Raw genomic sequence first — 19,766 nt, 5'->3', positions numbered from 1 at the left:
GGTTGTCACAGGGATAAAGCTGTCCTTTATCCCTCAGGGACAGCTCTAAGCTTTCCAGAGGCAAAGTCCTTCTTTCCAGGGCTGGGCTGGTTTTGATACTGTTCATATTTAAGTAAAACGAATGAAAAGTCCCCAGTAAAATTCCACTACCTCATCACATCACAGTGTATAGCTAATATAGATATATTTAAAATATATATATATAAATAAAGTTAATACACTTTCATAGTATAAAGACTGATTGAAACTGATAGTTTGGGGAGGGATTTTCCATCACCCTTGCCAAGCCTGCGATGCACCCAAGCCTCCATCAGTGTGCCCAGGTTGCCGCTCCTTTCCGGCAGCATCCGTGTGCCAGTGCCCTGCCGCCCCCCGAGCAGCCCCTGCTCGTGACATCTGCCGAGAGGGGCTCGGGCACCGGCACCTCGCCCTGCATGGGGCAGCGGGAGGCTCCACGCTTGGAGGCTGCTGGTGGAAAATTGCTGCTGCAGGCAGCGGGGAGCGTGACTCAGCTGCTCGAGCAAACTCAGAGCTTGCCTGGGCGCTGCGGCTTCTCGGCAGGGACCGCTTCCACAGCCTGATTTGCTGGGTGACTGCCAGCTGTCCTGCCATCTCCTCCTCTCTGCAGGCAGCTCTGCTCTATTCTCCACTCATCATCTGCGTCTCCAGTGAGAAAATGACCCACCGGAGGAGAGGGACGTGGGACTGAATCCCTGTGACAGGCACGGAGCAGCGGAGCTGGTGATGCTGCCGGAGGATGCTGTGGGCCAGGTACAGGCAGCCTGGCCGGAGGGGCAGGGGGGTGGGCATGGCTCACAGGCAGCACTCAGGGCTTTGCACCCCCGTCCCGACGGGTGCTGTGATCACCCTGGGCAGCCCGGGGTGAGGGGGCCCATGCTGCCTGCGGTGGGGCAGGCTGCCAGGCCCGGGGGGGGGCAGGCAGCGTGCTGTGGGAGAGGCTCTGCCCTTGACCCCAGAGCCCTTAAGGACAGGTATGCTGGGTGTTTTATCAGCACAGTTGTGCCCATGGAGGAGCCGGTGTCAGAGCCCTTCCCGCACGGGTTTATAAACTGCTTGTGGCCATGCCCCAAACCCAGCTGGGGGGTCAGGAACAAGAATTAAGGGTGTGTTTGACCTTATTTAGACAGCTCTTTCCCAAGCAATTAGATCTGCTGTGGGTTGTGCTGATGCAGAGAGACAGTCTGCCAAAGTCTGTCTCCTAAGGTCGGTGGGGCTGCCTACGTCCCGGAGGGAGCCGGGGAGGGAGGCTGGCAAAAAGGCTTGTTCTCGCCGCTCCCTGCCTGCAGCAGTGCTGACCCTGGGGGAAAGAGATGTGAAGAAAATACAGTGGTAGCCATGATTTTGCTCCACTACTCCTTGTCCCCCCTAAGGGCTCCCTACCCTTGGGTGTGATACAGAGTTTGGCTTGCAGAAAGGCAGCCAAAATCCTCCTTAAACACCGGCCCCACAGCTTCGCCAGTGCCTTACCTGAGTGCTGTACTTCCTCCAGTACCTAATCACAGCTCCCCTGAGATGACACCATTCCCTTTTGGGCTGCAGAGACACCCAGGACCTTTTCCATCCTTGCTCCAGCAGCTCTCCAGTCTCAGCAGTTCAGGACCTCAGTGGCAGGGGCTGTGAGCATTCTCGGGGGGCTCAGGAGTTTTGCAGCCCCTGCTGTGCAGCATGTCTGTGTGCATCTTGGTTTTAGCTCCGGGCTCTCAGGGGACTTTTGCAGGGGGCACAATCCCCCCCCTTACGGAGGAGGGCCCTGTCTCTGCAGCCAGCGTGTTGGTACAGATTTCCCATGCAGAGCCATTCTCGGGCTGCTCACACAAGAGACCTGGTTTCTGCTCTCCCTGCTGCCAGAAATAGCCCGGCTGCCTGCAGCGGAGAGCAAGTGAGGAGAGCTGCGGGCTGGTGGATGGCCAGCAGTGGGGCAGGCAGGCCAGCAGCTGTGCTGGCAGGCAGAGCGTGGCGGGGTAAATTTTTGGAGGCTGACAGGCTGCCTAGGGCAGCGCGGTGCATGTTGAGGCTGGTTCACCACCTGCGTGGCCCCTGTGTCAGGACCATGGCAAGGGTTTGGCAGGTTTCATGGGATGTCTCTCCACCCGGGGAATGATGGGCAGGACACCCCAGTGCTTCAAGTCCATGGGTATCCTTCTTCTTCTTCTCTGCTGCACTCAGGATGAAGATATTCAAGACCTCCCAGCCTAAGGACAGGAGAGAGGAGGTCAAGCAGGGCAAGACACAGCAGCCATGGCCGTGCGTGGCCGGCGCACCAAGGTGCTCCCCTCCGAGCTGAACAAGGTGTGCCCTGAGAGAGGAGACAACCCTGCCACGCACCCCAGGACAATGAGTGACTTCGAGGTGGTCCCCAACCTCCACCAGAGCAGTAGCAGTGTCTCAAAGAGCAGGCGGAAGGCACATTTCCCCACCGGCAGCAACGAAAAGGCAAGTTCAGGAGGTGCTGGAAGGAGGGGTGGTTGGTCACACTCGACCAAAGAGTGTTAATGAGTTATCTGGTGACTCATTAACAGGAGCACTAATAACAGATCACTTTAGTTTTAGGGACAGGCAGAAAAAAACCCAAATATCTGAGATAGATATATGTCCAGCATCCATATCACCTCTCCTTAGAGTGCACTGGCTTTGTCCTTGCAGATAGCTATGGAGCTTTCTTCCTTCACATCAGAAGCACCCAGATGTGCTCCAAGCACCAGGGTGTCTGGCTCCTGGCATAACTTCTGGCCCTTTGCAGAAACCCTGACCCCTTGCTGCTTTTTCCTGCTCCCTCAGGAAAATCTCATCTCATGGATTCCTGAAAACATCCAGAAGAAAGAGTGCACCTACTTTGTTGAAAGCTCCCAGACGTCAGATTCTGGGTAAGTCAGACAGTGCCTCATTCCTCTTCCCTGCCAGGAAATCAGAAGGGGTGTTTGGTGCCAAAGCTACAGCACCAGAAAATCCCACCTTTCTGAGAGGGGAGCTGGTGTCAAGGGTATTCACAAATTCCTTTTTGACTGGTTCTTCACCCTGCTGTGTGTCACCACATGACTGATATCCCGTGTCCCAGTGAGGAACCTTGCCAATGCTTTTGCATGCAGCCATTTTCATCCGTACTTCATCCACACCAACCTTAATATTTCTATCCTAAGCCTCCGCAGGAGGAAATACCAATCTTTGCTAATTTTCCCCTCAAATAATGCCTTTGTTTCTGCACAAGTTCTGAGCTGGAGGACGAGCTGGGTGGGAGATGCCGGTGCCTGTGGTGTTCTTCATGAGAACACCAACACCTCCTGCCTGGGCCGAGGCAGGTGGGCCAGCTGGGCTTTGCTTTTTGGTCTAGATTGTGTTCAGCAAAGTTTGTGGTGCGTGTTTCAGGAGGATTGTGTGTGAGTGCGGCTATCTCAGGGAACAGCACCTGGAAGATGCTGCCAAACCTCCCATCTTCCTGGGGAAGGAATGGGACCCCAGCAGGCACATCCAGGAAATGCCAACAGATGCCTTCGGTGATATCCACTTCACGGGCCTGGGACAGAAGATGGGGAAGGTGATCTGTTTTTCCCATCTGTGGTGCACGGGGAGACAGTGTTCAGGTCTTGCCATGGCAGATGAAATTTGAATATTTCCCTTCTGAATGAGAGGAGGTTAGAAAAGTGTGGAAATGCCCCAAAGACAACACTGACCCAAGCAAAGGAAGCAGGGTGGGACAGGATCCCCTGATCCCTTCTCTCTCCCAGCCCTGTACCTAGTCCCTTTCTGAAACCACAAGAGTGACCTTCCTGCTGTGAGGCCCATGCTTCAAGGAGTGGCTGTTCCCTGTCCTCGTCCTTAGGTTCACCTCAGGAATGTTCAGTCCCAGGGAAGCAAATGGGAACAAGGTCATGCACAAAGACCTGGGGCAGCAGCAACAAGAGTCTGCAGGGAAATGGTGTGGGAAGCCCCTGGCTCTTTGCTGGGACAGGATAAATTGTGTCGGAGGTGTCCTGTTACCCCAACCCTGTTGTTTTCACCCAAAACACGTGTATGCTCCCTTTTTTTGCAGTATGTGCGTGTGTCTTCGGATACCCCTCCACGGGTCATCTACCACCTCATGACACAGCACTGGGGCCTCGATGCACCCAATCTGCTCATCTCAGTCACCGGGGGAGCCAAAAACTTCATCATGAAGCCAAGGCTGAAGAACATCTTCCGGCAAGGTCTAGTCAAAGTGGCCCAGACCACTGGTAAGAGCTGCAGAGGGTCTCCCTGCCATTGCAGTGGGAGAGGGGGCTGTCATCTGGCAGTGCCAGGTTCAGGGAGTTGGGCTGCCGTGGAGACGTAGAGCTGGCCCAGGAGGCCTGTAGTCCCTGTCTAGACTACCACCACCAAGGATGGACTGTTCTTGCTCAGCCGCTGCAGGCAGGCTCACAGGGAGCTGGACCAAGAGATGCAACACTGTGCTGGAGAAGGCATCTCCTGTGCTGCCAGGGCTTGATGTAGTGGTCAGGGAGGACATCTTCTGGGGGATGGAGCATCTCTGAGGACAGGTGTTCCTGCAGACATCAAGGGGAGTGCTAGGAGATCACTGTGAGCAGAGCCTCCCCCTTCCCAAGCCCCTCTCTGACCCACAGGGGCCTGGATCATCACGGGAGGGTCCCATGCTGGTGTGATGAAGCAGGTGGGAGAGGCAGTGCGAGATTTCATCCTGAGCTGCAGCCACAAGGAGGGCGAGATTGTCACCATTGGCATAGCCACCTGGGGGACCGTATACAACCGGGAGAGCCTCATCTGCCCCATGGTGAGCCCCATGGAGAGTTGGAGATGCGTTTGCTTTGCCTATGCCTGGACTGCCGGGGAAGTTCTGCCAAGGACCGTGGTGGGAACAGGTGCTTCAAGACGTGCCTGTGCCTGGCAGCCCTGGTAGAACCCAGCTGCACCAGAAAGAGTCATGGTCCCGGGCTGACGTTTGCTGCGAAGCCCCTCTATCCCACCCAGTGTCTTGCGTAGGTGCTGCACTTCTCCTGGGAGGAGCCTTGTGGGTGTGAGGGCAGGAGGAGGCTGGGGCAAGGCTGACATGAGGACTGCAGGGCAGGCAGCGATGGCTGTTTGGCCAGACTGTCCCCAGGTGCTAGCCTGTTCCTGTCCCACGTGCCGGTTGCTTTGGGCATCTGCTGCTCCTCTGCAGCCCTGCCACTCTTTTGCCAGAGTCTCTCCTCCTGCACCTTGCAGGGTGGCTTTCCAGCTGAGTACATACTGGATGAGGAGAACCAAGGCAGCCTGTCATGCCTGGACAGCAACCACTCCCACTTCATCCTGGTGGACGATGGGACCCATGGGAGGTATGGGGTGGAAATCCCACTGAGGACCAGCCTGGAGAAGTTCATCTCGGAGCAGACCAAGGTGAAAGGAGGTAATGGCAACACATAGCCAGGCCTGAGGCAGGTGAGGGCACAGGGTGGGATCCATTGGTAAGGGGTGACCATGCTGGCCTCCAGTGAGATGGGAGGCTGTGGCTTCCCTGGAGCATCCTGGCAAGGAGTTTGAGAGGATTGTCATGATAAATGTGGAACCTGGTTCCTCAGTGACACAAATCAAAGAGCCTTTCTCTGCCAGCTGCTTGACTTATGGGCTCACCAAAGGGCGTCCCCAAACCTTGTGATGCTGAGCTGATCAAGGATAGTCATTTCTCCTAAAGGCCCAGGCTTCCAAGGGGGCTTCCAGGTGGTATCTTCTCACTGCGCAAATGATCTGTTCTAATATATGCACACACATGCTCCAGCAGCAGGACTGCCAGGAGACCATCTCCCCTCTCTCTTGGAGCCTGGCATGTCAGGGGCAGTGCTCCCACCTTGCCTTTCACACCCCGCCACTTGGAGGGGACAGCATTCAGCTGCGTGGGGCAGGGGCTGCCCCACAGGGAGGTGACCCTGGGCTCTGCTTCCCCACAGGTGTCGCCATCAAGATCCCCATTGTGTGCGTGGTGCTGGAAGGAGGCCCCGGGACACTCGATGTAAGGAAGCACTTGTGCCCGCTCCTGGCAGAGCTGAGAGGTGGGGGTGGTGGGAGGGGGCAAGTCCTTGCCCAGGTTGCTGCTCGCCAGTGTCGGTGTGAGTGTGGTGCCACACTGAAACGCGGCTGGATGGGAGTGCTGCAGAGCAGCGGTGGGGATCTCGGGCTCAGAGAGGGACCGCTGGCCTCTGGGTGGGATTAGGACCGGCCTCTCTGCTCTGTTGCAGACCATCTACAACGCCATCACTAACGGGACACCCTGTGTGATCGTGGAAGGGTCTGGGCGTGTGGCCGATGTCATTGCACAGGTGGCCAGTCTGCCTGTGCCCAAGATAACCATTGCCTTGATCCGGAAGAAGCTGAGTGTGTTCTTCCATGACACCTATGAGCTCTTCACTGAGGGAAAGCTGGTGGAGTGGACCAAGAAGGTGAGCCTCTTGCAGGCAGACAGTTCCTCTCGCTGAGCATGTGGAGACGAAAGGGGTCCCCAGGGGTCCTTGCCCATGAGCAGCAAGGCTACCAGCGTGAAGTTTAAGGCTCATCTTCCGCTGACGATCCATCTCTGCCCAGCCATGCTCTGCATTGTCCTGGTGGGCACTCCAAGGGCTTGAGCTCTGCTCCTCCACTGCCTGCTCCCTTTGGGCAGACGGCGTTGTGAGAAACAGCAGGGACGAGATGCTGCTGCTGACTGCTTGTCTGTGGCTCTCCTTGTAGATCCAAGATATAGTCCGAAGCCGGCAACTCCTGACCATTTTCAGAGAGGGCAAATATGGCCAGCAGGACGTGGATGTGGCCATCCTCCAGGCCCTGTTCAAAGGTGAGGGGTGGGGAACTGTTCAGGGGGATGGGTAGAGGTGGATGGGATGGGGGTCACAAGTCGCTTCCTGCAGCTGCTTGACTTAAGGGATCCCCAAATCTTATGGTGCTGAGCTGATCAGGGAGAGATGTTTCTCCCAAAGGGCCAGACCTCCAAGGGGGCTTCCAGGTCGTATCTTCTCACTCAGTAAATTATCTTCTATTCTAACACATGTACTTTGCATGCAGCATCCCGAAACCAGGACCACTTTGGACATGAGAACTGGGACCACCAGCTGAAGTTAGCTGTGGCCTGGAACAGGGTGGACATTGCTCGGAGTGAGATCTTCACGGATGACCACGAGTGGAAGGTAAGGCAGTACCTGTGCTGCTTATCTGGTTAGGCTTACAGCTTGTTGGGTCCCACCTGAGGACTATGGACACTGAGGGTACGTTTCATCTCGTCTGTGCCTAGGGAGAGTTTTCGAGACCATTTCTTTTGGACTCTAAACTCCCACCACATTGCCGGGAGCAATCTGTCCTGCTTTTCAAAAGTGCTCTCAAACACCCAAAGCAGAGCTGAGCACACCCTGCAATTCATTGCTTGTAAAGTTCCTATTTGGCTTACCGTTGTTTACAAAGGCAACTGGTATTTTGTTCAAAACCAGAGTCTTTTAAAGACAATTCCCCAACCTAGAGCCAAAAATACCTTTTGCCAGCTCTGCCCTGTGGTCACTGCTCATGCCATGTTGTCAGATGCAACTTGTCTCTAAACTCATCTCTCCCAGCCTGGCGCTTCCCTGCTCAAACTTTACTACAGAGTGGGGCAGAGAGCACCACAACCCAGCTCTGCCATCCCATGCTGAGAAGTCAAAGCTGAGCAGGGTTATGTGTCCTTTCTGATGGGGCTGTGGGACTTGAAAGGGATTTTCCTATTTCATTCAACAGTTTGGGTTGCCCCAGCTCACATGTCTTTTGTGGGACTGGGAAGGGCTGGTGGGAACCAGGATCCCAAAGAGGAAATTTTTGATGGTGTGAAAATGCACAGCTTATACAAGATCTACACCTTTGATGAGGCAGGCTCTCAGATTAGCCGATGCAGGCCAGGGCTTTTATAAGGTGCTCTAGCCCTGGACTGATGTGGCTGGTATGAAAAGCTGAGGCTGAAACCAACCTGTGGCAGAAGGTCAACAGGTACCTTCCTGCCAGGGCAGACATATACCCCCTTACCCATGGGCTTTGTTTTCACTTCTGAACACTTGTAAAGGTTGCCTTGGAAAGGAAAACCCCACAAAGGCTGAACTGGGTGACCATTGGGAGCAGCCAGTCTCCCCATGGCTGAGATCCAGATGGCAGCACCATGATCCTTCAGCTGAAGAGTTGTGTACAGAGTACAAGCCTGTGAGGTCCTGCTCATCTGTATGGTGCACCCTCGTGAGCGGGGGAAAGAGGGTCTACGCTCTACCCTACCCCCTCCCTCCACTCAGCAGCCAAGGGAGCAGAGGAGAGGGCATACTAATCTAGAAGTGTGTCTCTGGGGGAGACCCTCACCTCTGCCTCTGGCCTGCCAGCCCACAGATCTCCACCCTGTGATGGCAGCCGCCCTGATCTCCAACAAGCCAGAGTTTGTGAAGCTGTTCCTGGAGCAGGGAGTGCGTCTCAAGGAGTTTGTCACCTGGGACACCCTGGTTTACCTCTACGACAACATGGCCCCATCCTGCCTGTTCCACAGCAAGCTGCAGAAGGTCCTGCTGGAGGAGAGAGAGCACGCAGCTGGCTCCAAAATGCCAAGAGTACAACTGCACCATGTCTCCCAGGTGCTGCGGGAGCTCCTGGGCTGCTCCACACAGCCTCTCTACCCCAAGCCCAAGCACACGGAGCGGCCCCGGCTCTCCATCCCCGTCCCGCACATCAAGCTGAATGTACGCATCTCCAGGTTACATGGTTGTAGAGTTGCATTAGGGAGGGGGATGCCGGCTCAGGAAACTCTCTTGGAGGTTGCAGCTGGGTCTCTGTTCTCTTGCCTGCTCAGGAATCCCACTTGAAGTCCCATAAAGTCCTGCCCAAGTCATCTGCCCCACATTCAAGGTGTGACTCCCACCCTCCTACACCCTGATTCTAGTGGGCTGGGTGCACCAGGCAGGATGGGCACATCCCCACATGATCCTGGCCCTAGAAAAAGTCACATTTCCAGGATGAGTTCAGTCTTGGCCATCCCGCTATCTGCAGCAAAGGCCCTTCCATGGGTGGCAGAGGCAGGCACCCAGGGTTTGGGGGTGGCTTTGGGCTGAGGGGCTGTCTGCTCTCTGCAGCCTCTTGGCAGGGGAACAGGTCTGACCATCGCACACCTTGCAGGTTCAGGGGTCAAGTCTCCGGTCCCTCTACAAGCGCTCAGCTGGCCGAGTCACCTTCACCATGGACCCGGTCCGCGACCTGCTTATCTGGGCTGTGGTCCAGAACCGCAAGGAGCTGGCAGAAATCATCTGGGCCCAGGTATCACAGCCCAGAGCTATCGATCCCTGCTGAGAGGCTCAGATGGAGCCAAACCCCCCCAGCCTCAAGAGGAAAGATGATTGTACCTGCTGGCATTTGGGCCAGCAGGCGAGCTGGCCCATGGCAGCGCCTGAGCCTGACCCCCAGTCAAATGGGAGCCAGCTAGTGAGCCTGTGGACACTTGATGCTCATCCCCAGACACACGCCATGATGGCAGATCCCTCCCTTCCCAGCCAAGACGTACGCTGCGGGCAGAGGTGATGTGCTGGGCCAGAAGCGTGCTCTTCCTTGCAAAGGCTGAGAGAGGGCTCAGCACAGCGCAGGCAGGACACAGGGGCATGGCAGCTGTGGTGGAGAAGGCTTCCACCCATAAACAGCATCCCCAGGGCCAGAGGCAGTGCGGCTGGCGGCATGGTGACCACGCCGTGCAGAGCCGTGGAGTCACACCATCCCGTCACATGAGGCTTCCCACAAGAGGAGCAGGGTTGTCCCCGGATTCCCTGTGGCAGGGGGTTACCTACTGCTCCTGCACCCAGAGGGGAGCGCAGCTCAGCCCTCATCACAGCAAGCTGTCCCTCCTGAGCAGCAGTCTGCTCAGGACACCCTCCTTCCCTCCCGTGGGAGCCGTGGAGGGCGCAGCAGGACTGCCAGGACTTGCAGGATAAGGCGCACATCCCCGCCCTCTCTCTGGCCTCTTCTGCTCCAGAGCCAGGACTGCATGGCAGCCGCACTGGCCTGCAGCAAAATCCTGAAGGAGCTCGCCAAGGAGGAGGAAGACACTGACACCACTGATGAGATGCTGGCCCTGGCTGAGCAGTACGAGCAAAAGGCAATCGGTGAGCAGGAGGGGACCAGCAACCCAGAACTGCTCTCGCACCCGACAGGGTGATGGGTGGGCTGGGTGGTGCCAAATGGGGGTCATGGTGCCGTAAGGGCTGTGTCCGGGGGTGGTGGGAGCACAGAGGGTGCCACTGTGTGATGCAACGCCCAGATCCTGCTGCAAAGGGTGACTTTGTGGGCACCTTGCTAAGCACCAGCCTGGCCCTGGAGTTCAGCCTTGTCTCCCTGGAACCTGTCTGGCCAGGCGTGTTCACAGACTGCTACCGCAAGGATGAAGAGAGAGCCCAGAAGCTCCTCACCCGTGTGTCCGAGGCCTGGGGGAAGACAACCTGTCTGCAGTTGGCATTGGAGGCCAAGAACATGAATTTTGTGTCCCATGGGGGTGTCCAGGTGGGTTCCCAGCAGTGGTGCTTGGAGGGAAAGCACCCAGGTGTCCCCTGACCCAGATCCAGGGTTCCTTGTTGGCAGCAGTGGGACTCTGCCCTGCAGTCCTGCTCTGACGGGGTGGCCTTCTCCTCTTCCTCCCTCATTACAGGCCTTTCTAACCAAAGTCTGGTGGGGGAAGATGTGCGTGGACAATGGGCTCTGGCGGGTGATTGTGTGCATGCTGTTCTTCCCACTTCTCTACACCAGCCTCATCACCTTCAGGTACTTCTTTCAACTGGGGCATGTGTACACCAAGGCAGGCTGGGAGAAGCTGCTGTGGCATCTCCCTGGGCAGCCGAGCCCCGCTTCCACCCCTGCTCCCCACAGGGAGAAGAGGCTGCAGCCCATGGGCTGCATGACACGCCTCCGAGCCTTCTTCACGGCACCTGTCGTCATCTTCCTCATGAACATCCTCTCTTACTTCACCTTCCTCCTGCTCTTTGCCTACGTCCTGATGGTTGACTTCCAGCCATTGCCGTCGTGGCGGGAGTACCTCATCTACTTCTGGCTCTTCTCCCTGGTGTGCGAGGAGATCCGCCAGGTACGGGGCGGGCAAAGCAGAGGCGAGGAGGAGGTGAGAGGAGGGAGAGACACCCCTCTGGGTGCTCCTGGAAGGTCCTGCATAACTCACGGTGCCATGCTGCTTCTCATGACACCATCCATTGGGAGAGGTTCCCGCACAAGGGACTGCCAGATCCCCCCACCTCTGAGGCCCGAGAATCTCCGTGGCTGCGTCTGGCCTGGCCCTGGGTACTTGCAGAAAGACACACTGTTTTGAGCTGAAAACATCAGGAGATGGAGGGACCACTTCCTTCCTTGGGCATTTATTCCCAGAAGCATTTCCAGGCTTTGCTTGACGTTTGATTTTTTTCAGCTTTTGCTTCGACAGCTCAGTGCCTTTCTTTACCAGACTAAACAGCCCCATGTCTCAGGTATCTCTCCCCATGCTCCTTCCATGCCCCCGTAGAAAACTCTGTAGGCTCAGGTTAACCTCAGGTAAGAAAGAGGGTCCAGTGAAGCCCAGCAGGTCTGTGTGGTCCCTCCCCTCTACAAGGCACATGAGTATCTTACAACATTTTCACTGAAACACCAGCCCCTCTTCTCTTCCCTACAGCTGTTGCATGATCCAGATGGGTTTGGGGTTGTGAAAATGGCTTCCCTGTACTTCAAGGACTTCTGGAATAAGTTGGATATCTGCGCCATCCTAGTCTTTATCACAGGGCTGTCTTGCAGGTGAGGCTCAAGCCACAGCTGTAGGCTACAAAACTAGTGTGAGAATTGTGCGGGTTTTTTAATTGCAATTTCTTCTTCCAAAGGCCAACAAAGATTGTTGTGGTCACGTGATTCATTCTGACCAATGTGCCTCTGCTTTCAGCTGCTTTTAGGCGATAATGTTTTTCAGGCCGCAACTTTCACCCAGCACTCTGGGGAAGCTCACTGAGATTGCAGAAATGAAATGCTGTGAGATCAGAAAAAAACCCACACTGGCGGCACTGAGATGTTTCCTTTCCTCTTTTCTGTGCCCAGGCTGATCCCGTCAACTTTATATCCCGGGCGCATCATACTCTCACTGGCTTTTATCATTTTCTGCCTGCGTCTGATGCATATTTTCACTGTCAGTAAAACGCTGGGGCCCAAGATCATCATTGTGAAGCGCATGGTGAGATGATCAGCCATGGGATGGATGTGCCACCCATGTTATCCTATCCTGGAGTGGGGTTTGCTCCAGGATACAATTTTGCTTCCTCTCTGTCTTTACAGATGAAGGATGTCTTCTTCTTCCTCTTCCTGCTAGCAGTGTGGGTGGTGTCCTTTGGGGTTGCCAAGCAGGCCATCCTGATCCACAACGAGGAACGTGTAGAGTGGCTTTTCCGTGGCGTGGTCTACCACTCCTACCTGACCATCTTTGGGCAGATTCCCTCCTACATCGACGGTAAGGGACACCAGTCTGTGTCACGAGCAGGGCGGCTGTGACAAGGCTGAGGGGTACCAAGCTCACGCCGCTGTCTGCCTTGCTCCTGCCATGTTGGGCCGTGGAAGTCCTGCACGGGGCTCCTCTCCAAGCACAACGTAAGACCAGGAGGGAGCAATGACAGGGTGTGGGGATGGGGCCCTGCTCTGGCACGTTGGGAGTGTTGCCACCAATGCAAACCCAGGGACTGCACCTGCCCAAGTGGTCAAGAGAGCGCAGTAGCAAAGGCACAGGAGCATGAGTCAATCCAGCGCGGTGCCACAGCTGCAAAGCTGGTGGCAGTGAGCAGAGCACGTGGGATGACGCAGATGAAGGTCAAGTCCCTCCCTGGTGCTAAGGTCCCTTGATGCTGGCCACTTTCAGAGAGCACACCATACTCCGAGACACTGCGAGGTGTGCCATGCTCTTTTGCAGGGGTCAACTTCAACATTGACCAGTGCAGCCCCAATGGGACCGACCCCTACAAGCCCAAGTGTCCAGAGACAAATGAGGACAACAAGAAACCCATCTTCCCAGAGTGGCTGACGGTCATCTTACTGTGCCTGTACCTGCTCTTCACCAACATCCTCCTCCTCAACCTCCTCATCGCCATGTTCAAGTGAGTTTGGCCTGGCTCCAGGGTCCTGACAGTGAATTGAGCTGGCTTTGCTTGCAGGCTTGGCCATGGCCAGGGCACCAGGCACCACATGCTGAGAAAGCACAGGGAGGGTCCTGGGGTACATGCTGACCAGAGCACAGGGGTGCTTTGGGGGAGTTATAGATATGGTGGAAGTAGCAGGTGCAGACCAGGGCTGATCAGGGAGATGGGTAGAAGCTGGAGCACCATACAGACATGATGTGCTCCCTCATCCCCACGGCACGGCTGACGCCTGGGCTCTGCCCCAGCTACACCTTCCAGCAGGTCCAGGAGCACACAGACCAGATCTGGAAGTTCCAGCGGCACGACCTGATCGAGGAGTACCACGGCCGCCCGCCCGCGCCTCCACCCTTCATCCTCCTCAACCACCTGCAGATCCTGGTCCGGCGAGGCTTGCTCCGCAGGCCAGCCACATGCCACAAGCAGCTCAGTGAGGACCAGCATCTCCCCCCCTGCCCTTTTCCCCCTCCACGGGGCATGGCACCGTGCACTGGGGCACAAGGCTTGACATCTGGGCTGTGGTACCGGGGTTTGGGGTGCCCAGGGATCTGACAGCTCTGCTGTCCCCTTCCTCTGGCAGAAAAGAAGTTGGAGAAGAATGAAGAAGCTGCCCTCCTCTCTTGGGAGATGTACCTGAAAGAGAACTACCTGCAGCACCAACAGTACCAGGAGAAGCAGAACACAGAGCAGAAGATCCGAGACATTGCACAGAGGTACCAGCACTCCTGGGACAGGGACATCCTTCTGTTCTCTGGTGTCCTGAGCAGGGAAGAGTTGGGATCAGTGCAGAGGTGGCTGCTGAGGGTGTTCGTCTCTGCACTGTCCCTCCAGGGTTGATGTACTGGTAGAGCTACTGGACTTGGACCGGGTGAAGAGGACAGGGATGGTGGAGCAGAAACTGGCCTCTCTGGAAGACCAGGTGAGGCAAAATCTGAGCAACTACCTAAGAAAGGTGGGTTTTTCCAGGGGCTGAGTCAACTGAACCAGAGCACAAGAGAAAGACCCTCTGAATCAATCCCCCTTAAACCAGTTTGAGTTTCCTTGCCGAAACAATAGCATCCAGGAGGAAGAAGTTTATGGAAAACATTCTGTTTAACTCCAAAGTGAACAGGATGAAGGTGGGAAGTGGTGGGATGAGCCTATGCCTCCACTGGTCACCCCAAGCACCCCAGCTTTTGTCTTTGGCCAGACCCTCCAGACCTTCTGGAGATGGGGGACTCTCCAGCCCGTCCCTGTGAAGCTGCTCCACACCCTGCACACGTAATGGGGTGCTCAGGGAGCCAGACCAGGCCCTGGTATCTCCTCTCTGAGATGGCCGCAGCACGGCTGCTGTTTCCACTTCCATTTCTGCCTGCTTTGAAAAAATGTTTCCCTGAGGTTGGTTTTCCAAGCTGAGCACCAGGGCACGGCAAGGGTTGTTGTGATGGGGGATGAGCAGCCAGGAGCCAAGGGCAGCAGTGCCTCCTTCCAGGGCCGCATCCTGCAGCACTCGAGCAGGGGAGCCTGGGGGGACAGCTTGGGTCTGGGGGGAGCTGACCCTCTCCTGTCCCATGCAGGTGCATCAGAATGCCCAGGCCCTGAGGTGGATAATGCAGGTGCTACAGGACAATGGCTTCGGCTCAGGCGAGGACGTTCCACCTGTGGGTAAGCAGAGCCCACCTCCACCCCAGCACAGGGAAACCCGGACCCCTGCGCTGGCTCCCGCTGTGGACCAGGGCTGAGCAGCCCCTCACACCCCTCTGTTAAGCAGTGACGCAGAGGCAGAGACTCCTTTGGCTCAAGGAGGTCTGGGGGCTCTGTGAGGCCATCCAGCCCCTCCTGCAGCCATTCCCCTCCCTCCGCACCAGAGCTCTCCCTGGAGCCCATGGCTGGGGCTTTCCACTGCAGCATCCCCAGGGCGGTTCCTCCGGGGCCTGCCAGAAGGGATGCTGGGGACCAGGTCCCCAGGGGACATCAGTATCCCCATGGAAAGACCCAGCCAGCCCCCTCAGCAGAGTGACAGTTGGCAGCACTGGACTCAGCACCCTGCTTTGCGGGGCCTTGCTGTCTGTGTCTGCCTCGCAGGCTCCAGCAAAGCCTTGGAGATGAAGGAGGTTGACCTGGAGGGGAAACCTGAGGAGAGCCAGCCCCCATACCACGTGCTTGCCCGAAGCCTCCTGTACCCAGGATCTCACACCCTCCGCTTCCCTGTGCCGGATGAGAAGGTGCCCTGGGAGGTAGGAGCTGCGACCCTGGGCAGTGGGGCTGGGAGGGAGGGCCACAGGGCTGATCCTGATGGCAGTAGGAAGAGGAAGAGAGCCATCATCATGCCTGTGTCACACTTGGGAGGTCCTGGTTTTCCCAGCCCTGGAACAAGTGGCTTCCTGGAGCAGCTGCTCCAAGGCCCATCCAGGGACAAAGAGGGGCGAGCAGGTATTGTTCCTGCTGGGATCTGTAGTGCTAGGGATGCCTAGGGATGCTCAGTTAGGAGATAGAGGGAACAAACACCCATCTCTGCATTTCCTGAATCCGGGCTGGCTCAGGATCTGGCATTGGCTTCCATGGGGGCATGAGTGAGAGATACCAACCCTCCAGCTGAGACCCTGAGCTCAGCCCCCAGGCAGGGCCTGGAGCCCTATGTGCCTCTGCGAGTGTTGCCACAAGCTGGGTGAAGGGAGGGCCTGGGGCAGAAAGTGTCCCTGGGGGTCCCAGTCCCCACCTGCCTGACATGGCCATGTGCTCTGCAGGTGGACTTCCCGCTCTACGACCCTCCTGCCTACTCGGCTGACCACAAGGACATGGCCGTGCAGGACCCATTCAGCCCGTGAGTGTCCCCCTGTGGCTCCCTGCTCCTCTGCCCCTTCCCCCAGGTGGCACAGCCAGCCCTCCCTGCCGGGCTGCCTCCTGTCCCCCAGCTCCTTGGAGTCTCTCCTGAAGATCAACTATAACACCATGGACGGGCTGATTGACCGGCAGAGCTTCCACGGACTCTACACGGTGCAGGACGGGCTGCCACTGTGAGTGCATCCGCCGTGGGGGCAGAGGGGTGAGGTGGGAGCTGGGGGGTCGGCTGTAGGCAAAGCACTGGGGAGATGGAGAATCCAGGGGGGCCTGGGTGCATCCAGCCCCTTCCCACTTCCCTGTGGCTCGTGGTGGGGCAGGGATAATGGCACACATAGTCCTCAGGGCTGTGTCCCCCCTAAAAAAAAAACCCAGCACCCCAGAAGTGGTGCAGTGCAGTGGTGGTGATATCACGAATCCTCTTTTCGGACAACAGTGGGAAATTTGGGGCAGTGTATAAGGCTTTGATCAGTGTGAAGGGGTGCACAGAGGGACCCTGGCGCCATCCCAGCCCCCTCGTTCTCTCCCTGACAGGAACCCCATGGGCAGGACGGGGCTGCGAGGCCGCGGGAGGCTGCACTGCTTTGGGCCCAACCATGCCCTGCACCCCGTCGTGACCCGGTGAGCGTGTGGGGCCAGAGAGGTGTCCTGTTCCAGGGCGGGGCGGGGAGGTGGAATGAAAAAGGGGGCATGAAGCCATCTCAGAGAGACGGGGACCTGTCAAAACCCACTGCTGCCCATTCAACGTGGGAACCCATGCCAGTGTGCTGGGCAGGGGCGAACTGCGTCCGGCTGCAGCATAACAGGGGCCTTTCTCACAGCTGGAGGAGGAATTTGGATGGGTCCATCATAAGGAAGAGCCTGAAGAAGATGCTGGAAGTCCTAGTGGCCCAGTACCCGCTGTCGGATGTCTGGGCTCTGCCCGGGGTAAGAGTTGGTGGAAACCAGCTGGTACAGAGGGTCTGGAGAGCTGGGGACCCGCTGGCGGCTGGATGCCCCGCAGAAAAGGGAGAAACACAGATGGGTGTCACAGCCTTGTTGGAGGACGTGTCTCTGCCCCTCCCGCAGAGCATCTGCGTGCAGGGCTGTGCTGCCAGGAGTGCTGGGCGAGTGGTGGTCCCGGTACATACCCCCACCCACCCTGACCCACTGTCTCCTGCTTCTCCCTCCTCCTCCTCCTTCTCCACAGCTTCAGTTCTCACATGTTCTCCATGTGAGCACGTTAAGCTGTTGGCATAGCGTCCTTTGACGGGGACATCCAGGTGTTGAATCAGGTGAACACAGACACCTGCTTGGGCACAGCTGAGGACTTCTGGCAGGAGAAGGAGGGAGGGAGACACCACCGCTGCTTGCTTCCCCCCCACCAGAGCTTGTGACATCTTCTGCAGTAGTGGCAACTGCCCAATGGCCAAGCGGGTGGAAGTGTGGGGCTGGGCTGGGCTGATGGCAGGCCCCACGGCTGACAACTGCTTTGGCACAGGGGTCACTGGAGCCAGGCGAGACACTGCCACTGAAGCTCAAGTGGATCCTGCGCCGGGAGTTCTGGCCCCAGTTCCAGACCTTGCTGAAACAAGGCACTGAGGTGGGGGGCACGCGGGTGTCCCAGCGGTATGGGGGCATGCAGGCATCACCCCAGTACAAGGGCACACAGGCATCATGGCCGTACAGGCACACGGGGACATCACCACAGCACGGAGACGTGTGGACTTCATGGTGGCATGGGGGCACAGGGGTGTCCCCAGGGTACTGGGGCAGGGTGCATCACCCTCTGGGCTCTGCTCCCACCAGGGAGGAATAGCTGAGGGAGGTGGAGACACGCTGTTAAGAGCCTCACACTGTGCAGGGGTCTGAGAGGCAGCCCGGGGACCCCAGGGGTGGGCTGCACACACTGGTGTCTGTGCCTGCTGCGATCGCTCTCCATGGCTCCAGCCGCAGTGGGAACAGGGTCTCCAGTGGGGCAGAGGAGCTGTGGGGAGATGCCTCACTGCCCCCGTGGCCTCTCAGTACCCTCAGAGAGGTGGTGAGGGCTCTGCTAACATGGCCCTCCCTCACCGTGCACAGATACACAAGGGGTACCTTGATGACCCCCGCAACACTGATAATGCCTGGGTCGAGACAGTCGCCGTCAGCGTGCACTTCGACAATCAGAACGATGTGGAGATGAAGCGGCTGAATTCGGTACGGGTCTCTCGCCTCTGCAGTTCTCAGCGGGCACAGGTCAGGGGAGCCACATCTCCAGACCCAGATCTTGCCCTCATCAGGAGTGGGCTTCTCCAGCTGCATGCAGTGAAGGAAGAACATGGGGATGAACATGGGGTGGCACTGCAAGAGGGGCTCCAAAAAGAAAGGGCAGGAGGTTGGGGACTATGGGGACTAGAGGTGCTGTTGGGCATGGCTGGCACAGCCCCTTGCTGGCAGCACGTACGTGATGTCTCTGGTCCCCTCCCAGTTCCTTCAGGGCTGCGACCCGGAGCTGTGCATCCGCTGGCAGGTGCTGGACAAGAGGATCCCCCTGCATGCCAACCACAAGGACCTCCTGCACAAGGTCTCAACCCTCCTCGGCACCTACTACTGAGTCCTCAAGCGCAGGACAGGGCTCCTGCTGCCCCAGACTAAGTTCTGGTTGGGACCTGCAACTCTACCCCAGCTCACCTGTGAGACCACGGAGACTAGGTACTTTGGTTGCCTCCGTGAATGAACAGTACAGGTCTCTGGGAGGAAAACTATCCCCTCGTCACTAGCTTGGGGCAGGGGCTGCCTGGGCAGTGCCTACACAGCATCCCGGTCACCCGAGCCACCAGGCTCAGCCCCAGCTGGTGTCATGGTGCTTCCACATCAGCCACAGCACTAGCCCAGGGCTTGGGCCAAGCAGAGCCACAGGGCTGCTCCTGCAAGGTCTCTCGGCGCCCACTGGCTCTTTGCTTTGGTGTGGGCACCGGGGACTTGCCAGCCTCAGCTCCCCCTCCACCCAGGATATCCACCAGGCACCTCTGCTCCCCTGCTCCTGCTCCGAGTCCTGGCAGCCTCACTGCCACAGCTCCTGGAGAAGGCTTGGGGTCTTTTGCACCTAAAGGCCCTGACTGCCCTGCAGGTCACTCCCGTGGCAGCTGTCCCCATGTCTCTGGTGGCCTCAGACCCAACAACATGGTCCTGAGCTGTGAGCCAGCACTTCTGAAGGTGTGAGCACTTATATACCTACGGTTCCATAGCTCCGCACAGGTCCACCCGCCCTGTCCCGTACCGCTGTGTGATCCTGCGTGTGTGCGTACGCTGTAGCACCATCTTGTAGGCTGAACTCCTTCCCTCTGCCTGAGCCAAGGCACCAGCTAAACGTCACCTGCCTGCTCACATCCCCTCGTGCACGTGGATGGGAAGGGGCAGCTTGCCAGGACCGAGGTGCTCCATGCTCCGTGGTCCCTTGGGCAGGGAGGGACAGGAAAGAGGACAGCAGTGTGCCCATCCCAGACATCTCTGCTCTTAAGGGGTCCTTCACTCAGCTTTTTCATTGCCTGCCGTGGGGACAACAAGGCACAGTGGATACACTTCTCCATAGCCCAGAACAACCCCATGGTGGCTTATTATGCCTGGGACTGCTCAGGGAGGGATTGCAGTTCCCCCACTCTCTCACTGGCCAGCCAGGGCTGTTCTTCCCACGCTGGCGGCCACCACAGTACAGCTGCAGTTTCACTGGGGCTTGGCAAGGCGGGGGGGGGTGTGTGTGTGTGTCAGACTGGCAATTTAGTCAACCCAGCTCAATAAACTGTGTATTAAATAACTAAAGGCTGGTGG

At 57.5% G+C, this 19,766-nt stretch overlaps 1 protein-coding gene across 1 annotated transcript; it reads left to right on the top strand.

Moving 5' to 3' along the window:
- Positions 1–480: 480 nt before the first annotated feature.
- On the top strand, positions 481–19,757 carry TRPM2 (transient receptor potential cation channel subfamily M member 2). Its single transcript, XM_074833356.1, has 33 exons — positions 481–771; positions 2,188–2,454; positions 2,800–2,885; positions 3,385–3,553; positions 4,049–4,229; positions 4,617–4,783; positions 5,215–5,395; positions 5,934–5,995; positions 6,222–6,422; positions 6,709–6,811; positions 7,039–7,160; positions 8,361–8,711; positions 9,145–9,282; positions 9,989–10,118; positions 10,367–10,512; positions 10,658–10,770; positions 10,876–11,089; positions 11,663–11,781; positions 12,076–12,208; positions 12,310–12,481; positions 12,935–13,118; positions 13,406–13,587; positions 13,738–13,870; positions 13,989–14,076; positions 14,714–14,801; positions 15,222–15,373; positions 15,884–15,960; positions 16,052–16,153; positions 16,512–16,598; positions 16,799–16,904; positions 17,458–17,559; positions 18,039–18,155; positions 18,427–19,757. The coding sequence occupies exons 2-33, from the start codon at positions 2,260–2,262 to the stop codon at positions 18,550–18,552; spliced, it is 4,527 nt and encodes a 1,508-aa protein (XP_074689457.1). The 5' UTR covers positions 481–771; positions 2,188–2,259; the 3' UTR covers positions 18,553–19,757.
- Positions 19,758–19,766: the final 9 nt, after the last annotated feature.

The sequence above is a fragment of the Strix aluco genome, chromosome 9 (assembly GCF_031877795.1).
Source record: "Strix aluco isolate bStrAlu1 chromosome 9, bStrAlu1.hap1, whole genome shotgun sequence".
NCBI classification, from domain to species: Eukaryota; Metazoa; Chordata; class Aves; order Strigiformes; family Strigidae; genus Strix; species Strix aluco.
The sequence above is the reverse complement of the archived record's forward strand: the minus strand, read 5'-3'. Positions and strand labels throughout refer to the sequence as shown.

Bases quoted from the DNA above. Each gene is read 5' to 3' on its own strand.
- TRPM2 (XM_074833356.1), top strand. From the start codon at position 2,260: ATGGCCGTGCGTGGCCGGCGCACCAAGGTGCTCCCCTCCGAGCTGAAC. The intron at 6,423-6,708 runs GTGAGCCTCTTG...CTCTCCTTGTAG, and splicing joins TGGTGGAGTGGACCAAGAAG to ATCCAAGATATAGTCCGAAG. The intron at 11,090-11,662 runs GTACGGGGCGGG...TCTTCCCTACAG, and splicing joins TGTGCGAGGAGATCCGCCAG to CTGTTGCATGATCCAGATGG.